Source organism: Centroberyx affinis, unplaced genomic scaffold (genome assembly GCF_046629955.1).
Source record: "Centroberyx affinis isolate AG114_WGS23_722 - 3 ecotype Tasmania unplaced genomic scaffold, CSIRO-AGI_Caff_v1 ptg004701l_1, whole genome shotgun sequence".
Lineage (NCBI taxonomy): Eukaryota > Metazoa > Chordata > Actinopteri > Beryciformes > Berycidae > Centroberyx > Centroberyx affinis.
The window spans coordinates 42,501-50,000 of record NW_027282272.1 but is presented as its reverse complement, the minus strand read 5'-3'; the positions used below and the strand labels follow the sequence as shown (position 1 = coordinate 50,000).

At 37.6% G+C, this 7,500-nt stretch overlaps 1 protein-coding gene across 1 annotated transcript in view; it reads right to left on the bottom strand.

Moving 5' to 3' along the window:
* The window catches only part of LOC139665850 (ankyrin repeat and fibronectin type-III domain-containing protein 1-like), a 52,763-nt gene that overhangs the window by 18,401 nt on the left and 26,862 nt on the right, over positions 1 to 7,500 (bottom strand). Inside the window, exons 6-7 of the mRNA XM_071544851.1 lie at positions 6,000 to 6,090; positions 1,742 to 1,849 (exon numbers count right to left, since the gene is read on the bottom strand). Of these exons, the coding sequence (XP_071400952.1) occupies positions 1,742 to 1,849; positions 6,000 to 6,090 (199 nt within the window). The remainder of the gene's footprint in view (positions 1 to 1,741; positions 1,850 to 5,999; positions 6,091 to 7,500) is intronic.

Sequence of the window (7,500 nt, the reverse complement as noted above, 5' to 3'; positions counted from 1 at the left end):
GTTAACATGAGAGTCGGTCCGGGCTCAGCTGGCTGCGGAGAGCAAGGTGGCGGCCTGGCAGTGAATTATACGGGAAACGGAGATCATGAAGTTTTCAATAAAGTCTGAAACTCCAGAGATTCTCCTCAGCAGCAGGTAAAGAGGAATATGAGTGGAATAGATCTATAAGCAGGACATGGACACACATATTGACTATATTAAAGGAAAAATTCAAAAAAGTCAATAGCAATCCTTTATAAATCTAGGGATATATTAAATGATAAGGCCTTGTATATAATTTACTGCTCACTTATACTTCCTTACATATCTTACTGTGTGGAATTGTGGGGGTCGACCTTTAAAACGACTATAAATTCAATCGTCTTACTACAAAAATGAGCCATATGTATTATTAATAAGACTGGTTATTATGATCACACTGTTTATAAAATCCCATGCTATGAAATTTAATGATTTGGTATATTATAAAATAATGCAAATAATGTTCAGAGCTAAAAACAAAGTCACTCCCAGACTGTGTACAAAGGTGTTTTTTCAATGCAGGAGTGCAAATATGATTTGAGAGATGTTTGTAAGTTTACCGTACAAAAAGCTAAAAAAGGGATTAAAAGGAGATGTATTTCTATTGTTGGGGTTCAATTATGGAACAATGCTAATATAAATTTAAGAATGTGTAACTCGCTTTTGGTTTTCAGAAGAATGGTTTATAAAGCTATTTTTGAGGGTTACAAGTGTGAATGATTCTTTATTTTATTATTATTTTTTATTTCTGGAGGGTATCTTAAATTGATAAGAATGTAGGATAGGCATATTTTCAGTCACTACTTAATACATAGTTTGTTGATTTTGTTTATACTGTCTAGACTGCTTATACTTATTGTATATTAGATTGTATATTGTATAGATTGTATATTGTATATACTGTTTATACTTATTGTATTGTGTGTGATGACTGAATAAAATACTACTACTACTAAATAATACTACTGGAGACACATTAATCGTGCACAGCCACTTACAATCAGGTGCTGGTTGGTCACAGGAATACAAAGAAAGAAATTATCCCATAAGAAACATAAAGATGTGAATATATTGTCAGCAAAGACTCACAGTGTGCGGCTGGATAATTTCTTTATACTGAATATTGTCTTATTTAGAATAAAGCCAATAGTCGGATTATTGCTATCCATGTACAGTTAGTCTGTGCATCAGGGTGAGTCCGTCCTGTAACTGAAAGTCTGCGGGTTCGATCCCCACAGCAGTCGTTTTCTGTCATAGTGTCGTTTAGGGCTGAACAATTAATCAAAATTTTATCGAAATCGCAATATGGCCTACTGCAATTTTCAAATCACAGGAGGTGCAATATTTGTTAAAAGCAAAATATGTGTCCAAATACCATTTTAAAGTAAATATTGTGGTGCTGCAGAGATGTCCTGGCCTACACATCATATTCTACAGACTTAAGAAAACATCTTTGTTTGGTACAGATCCCCGCAAAAATCACACCATAATCATTTTAATACGTTTTTCAATGAAAATGAGAATAATGATGTAAAAATTATCATTCCCTCTAATATCGCAAATCATATCGCAGTTGCAATATCAGTCAAAATAATCGCAATTAGATATTTTTTCAACATCGTTCAGCCCTAGTGTCGTTGAACCAGACACTGTAAAAGAAGATAAAAGCATGAGGAGTTTAATAAAAAAAAAAATAAAACGCCCGGCTCTGTTCTCTTACCTCCGCAGCAGTAGTGTGTGTGTGTGGCGCGGACCTGCTGCAGCAGGCGCTCCATGGCCTCGATGTGGCCCCGCCTCCTGGGCTCCCGGCCGTCACTCTCCCTCCAGTCTGCACACACACACACACACACACACACGCGCACACACACACACACACACACACACAGAGGACGAATATTACAACATTTATAAAACCTCACAAACTTCTGCTGGATCAAAAACAGACCATGAAGGAGTTCTATTCCCAAAAGCTATTTTAGCATTTTGGAAAATAAAGTCTTTCCCAGAAGTTGGTCGTCCAAAACCTCTTAACTCAGCGGACGCAGGCTGCTGAAGCGTTTTCATTTTGTCAACAAGCACTCAGGCTGCTTTCTGTTCTTTAAAAGGAACCAGAGCTTCTTTTTTAATTCAGTGTTATCAATCATTTTGTATGAGTGGCTGTCACTTTTTTTTTTTTTTTTTTTTTTTTCAAAATGCTGGATCATTTTGAAATACATCAGATGCAGCCCAGTAATACTTAACCGCTGTCATGTTGTGTTGCATTGTGGGACGGAGCCGCGAGGAATCGATGACATCATACCCGGGGGGCTTACATGCTTAGTGACCATGGAGCGTTGCAAGTTCCACTTAGTTCCACAAATATACTTTAAATAAAACACGAAACAGATGCAACCGACTGCATGAGTGGATTATTATCTAGCAGAGGTGTGACCAAGTCGGCTCTGCTCGAGTCCCAAGTCAGTCTCAAGTCTCAGGTCAAGTCCCAAGTCTAAATGTAGACTACCAAGTCAAGTCCAGTCAAGTCCATGTCATTAATGTCAAGTCTCAAGTCTAAATGTAGAACAGCAAGTCAAGTCAGAACAAATCAAGAGTCCAGTATCAATTTAATATCTTGAAGAAAACTAAATATCTAGGACTTTTCAATGCAATATGGTTTTAATAGGATAAAAACTTGGTAAGAGCATCATGAGTTTGATTTCTATAATCAGTTTCAACTTCAATAAATTCAATCATTCCATACAAATTCAGAAAACAGAATTTAAATTCAGTCGTCTGCTGGAACAAATCTCATCACTTTCAATCTGAGTCATTTACACAAACACAAGATCTCAAGTCAAGACTTTAGAAACCTTTTCAAGTCATCAGAGTACAAGTCAGAGTCAAGTCCCAAGTCACCAGAACCCAAGTCGAGTCAAGTCTCAGGTCTTCTCTTCATGCAGTCTCAAGCTATTAAAATCGTGACTCGACTCCAAGTCATGTGACTCAAGTTTGTACCACTTCAGTATAGTAATTATATGTAACACAGTAACTATATTCACACTCCACAATGCTACATGGAAATGGAAATATTACACATTTCCATCCAACTCAGTACAACTATCTATAAAATGACTCCCTTGACTTTCTTTTGCATTTTGTGGTGTTACAGTTAGGATTTTGTCAACAATCTATTAAACACCACATAATGACAAAGTGAAAACATTTCTTTAGAGTCAATACTTTGTAGCAGAGCCTTTGGCAGCGGCTACAGCTTTGGGGTTTTCTTGGATACATCTGCATCAGCTTGGCACATCTGGACTTTGGGATTTCCTCCCATTCTAACTGTTGCTCAGTGAAGCTGGACGGGGGAAGCGCCTGTGAGCAGCTCTATCTTGAATTCATTCCACAGATTTTCAATGAGATTCAAGTCTTTGCTTTGGCCTCGGCCGCTGCATGGAGGACTTTCACAATCCCGTTCTGAAGCCGTTCCAGTGTGGATCTGGCCTTGCGTTTAGGGTCGCTGTCCCGTCGGAACATAAATCACCGGCCCAATTTACGGGGGAGAAGATCTTTGGGACTCTGAAGCACGTTCTCCTCAACAACTTCTCTGTATTTGGCTCAGCTGATGGTTCCTGCTGTCCTTACGAGTCTCCAAGTCCCTGCTGATGAACTGCACTGACTGAATTAATTCAGGCCCTATTTTGAGAAGTTCTTAAGTTGGAAAATTAAAGAAATTCGTAAGAAATGAGTCTGTTACTAAGAAAATATTGAGGAATTGCACTTAAGAGCCTTCTTAAGAACTTCCTAAAATTTCCTCTTATGTCATTTCTTAAGATCTATCTTAAGAACACATTGGTGAATCCGGCCACAGATCGATAAGAAGAATCAAAAAATGGCACCGGAATCAGTAAAATCCTAATGACACCCCAGCCGTATTCATGATTTCTGCTCGGACATGTATGACATGTCATCCGTGGATCTTATATATAAACTTATCTTTATTGTTCTGATGTCCAGTAAAGTGAATCAGCTGCAGGTGAACTCTGATCATGTTGTAGAGAAATCTCAAGCACTTTGAATGGAGCTTAACTGAATTTAATACGTGTTTGACTCATTTCAGCTTTTCATTCTGAATTCATTCATTAGTTAGAATACTGTGAATGAAGAAATCCACTTTGATATTATGCGTTATTGTGTGTAGATCAGTGACAAAAAAAAAAAATCCTAATTATATCCATTTTTAATTGAGGCTGTAAACTCACCACAAAGAACATCAACGTTTCTGAAGGCGGCCCCTTTGCACTTAGTGTGTGCCGGTGAATACTGTGTCACTGCTCTTATTATATAAAGATAAATCTAAACACTGATGACACAAAGACCTGGACCTGTAAACACCTGTATATTTATTGTACCGAGAAAATAAATTGTATCTGAGAGGCGTTTCTTTCAGTGTCTTTTCAATCTCCTTCAGTTCAAACATTTTTATTTTTATTTATTTTTTTTTTAAATCACATTCTTCCTCCCTCCCTGTTTTCTGCTCGCTTTGTCTACCTCTTTAAATCTCTTTCAGGCCAGCATAAACGCGCACACACACACCCACACATGTCCACACAAAACACACACACACACACACACACACACGGTTACACACATACATCGATACAAATCCACACAAATGCACGCACTCAAAAACATACACACAAACACACGAAACATGCACACAAACCATACAAATGCACACATACCCGAGCATACCCACGAATGCACAAAACACACACACACACACACACACACACACACACAAAGACATGTCAAGGCTGAAGTGCGTGAATGGCAGAAAGAGAGTCGTGACGGAGAGATGAAACCAATGTTCCCAACCCAAGGCCCCAGAAGAGGAGAAGAGAGCGTTCAGGTTATTCACAGCTGAAGGAGACAGAAATACTCTCGGCTGAGTCAGTGTTTACTAGAGATCATAGTAAAGCCTCCGGACTTTATTTGGCTTCTGTTTAACGAACTTACCTTCATTAACATCAACAAAGACAGTTAAACCTCACTGAGCCTGCCTGCCCACCGCCCAGATGTTTGTCTTTTAACAGCTGCTGCAGCTGTTCAGTGTGATTCAATTCAGCTAAATAAATAAATCAGCAAGTAGATAGATAGATAGATAGATGCATAGATAGATAGATAGATAGATGGATGGATACATGGATGGATAGATGGATAGATGGATAGATAGATAGATAGATGATAAATAGATAGATAGATAGATAGATAGATGATAAATGGATAGATGAATAGATGCATAGATGGATAGATAGATAGATAGATGATAAATGGATAGATGGATAGATAGAGAGATAGATAGATAGATGATAAATGGATAGATGGATAGATAGATAGAGAGATAGATAGATAGATAGATAGATAGATAGATAGATAGATAGATAGATAGATAGATGGATAGATGATAAATAGATAGATAGATAGATGATAGATAGATAGATGATAAATGGATAGATAGATAGATAGATGATAAGTGGATAGATAGATAGATAGATAGATAGATAGATAGATGATAAATGGATAGATAAATAGATAGATAGATAGATAGATAGATAGATAGATAGATAGATAGATAGATAGATAGATACCATTGGCAGCCTCCATCTCACACTAGTAGTATTGTGTATTTGTATTAGTGCTAGAGTTTCTCCAAATCAAGACTACATTTCCCATAAGCCCCGTTGCTTCTTGGAATCTCAAAAGATGTTTTTCCCCCATTTAAAAATGTATTATTATGTTTTTAATCTTTGTGATAAATCCCCAACTCATGTGAAATACTGAATATTTTGCAGCTTCTAGGCTTCTTATGAAAGTTTTATCAAAGCGAAACGCCTGCATCAGAGGCGGTCGAATCGCTGGGAATCACTTGCTTTGAGGGGTGGAGGTGGAGAAGGGATAGAAGAGAGACAAAATAAAGAAGGAGAGAAGGAACTCACTGGAGGGAGCTGCAGACGGAGGGAGGGAGGAGGCGGGCGGACCCCAGCCCTTCATGTTGTAGGCCGAAACACGAACGTAGTAGAGCCGCCCCTGGAACGTGAAAATCCACACATTAATATAGAGACAATTCATAACTGAGCTATGAAGATGTGTCCTGCTGCCATTTACTGTATATGCTTCAGTGTGAAAGGGATCATGAGAGGAGAATTTACTAGAAGAAATAATAAATCCAAGAAATAATTTAAAGTGCTGAGTTCAAAGACGCCCAGAGTGTCCAGCACTCGACCATTAAAGGGTCTGTGTGTAATATCTGGTCCGATGCTGGCCTCTGTTGTTAATAATAATAATAATAATAAACTTATTTATATAGCACCTTTCATATCATAAAATGCAGCTTAAAGTGCTTTACAAGAGAAACACTAAAGAAACAATAAATAATGATAAAAACAATCGTAAGATATAAAAAGCATAAAACAAGTATAAGGAATATAAAACAAGTATATCAAAGAATAAGATAATAATAAAATAAATCCAAAATAATAAAGAACAATCCTAGATATAAAAAGCATAAAACAAGTACAAGAAATATAAAATAAGTATGAATTAATAACAATGGTGTTAAAATAAAACGGTGGAATTAATTAAAAGCAAATTCACAAAAATGGGTTTTGAGCTGTTTCTTTAAACTATCAACAGAAGTGTTGTTCAGCGTTGTCATGACAACAACACTCTGCCCGCTAAACTTCAAGCTGTTTGGAGGATTATATACATGCCGAATTTACCAGAACACCCTACTGATTAGTAATAAAGTCTCAAATGATATTTTCAGATGTGTGTTTTTTGCTGATAAGCAAGGCAGAAACAAACTGCCAGATTTTTGAAGGGACCTTGGTGTGGCAGGAGGGCCTTCAACCTCGGCTGCTCCTGTGTTTTTGAATGCAGAAATCTCCGCTGTTTCACTCTCTACCATTCAGGAGCCTGCTGATATATTTCTAGTCACATTATGCTTCAGGAAAGCAGAAACATTACATAAATAATCTTTAAGCGGTGCCGTCTTTAAAACAATGATTTGCAGAACCAGATTGACTGAATATCTCCGGCCTCTGTCTCCTGCTGCCTGGCACAGCGATGCACCAAAGAAAACATATATACTGTATATTGGCCAAACGTTGACGCACAAAAAAATCACAATCATGGACAGACTCCACTGAGTTGAAAGCTTTCCAAAACGCCATTCGCCGAGCACACAAGCACATTTATAGGGAATAAGAAATGAAAACGTTCCAGGAACATTCAGTTTGTGTGATGCAGACATGGACACAGCATAGCAAAGCTTCAATGCCATGAGTAAAGCAAATGGGTTGTCATTAAGAAACCCCTCTTATAAAACTTGTTTTTGATATTTGTTATTTGGTTTTGTTGTTAAGGCTGGGTATTGGCAAGAACCTCACGATACGATTGTATCATGATACATTGCGATACAATACATATTGCGATACA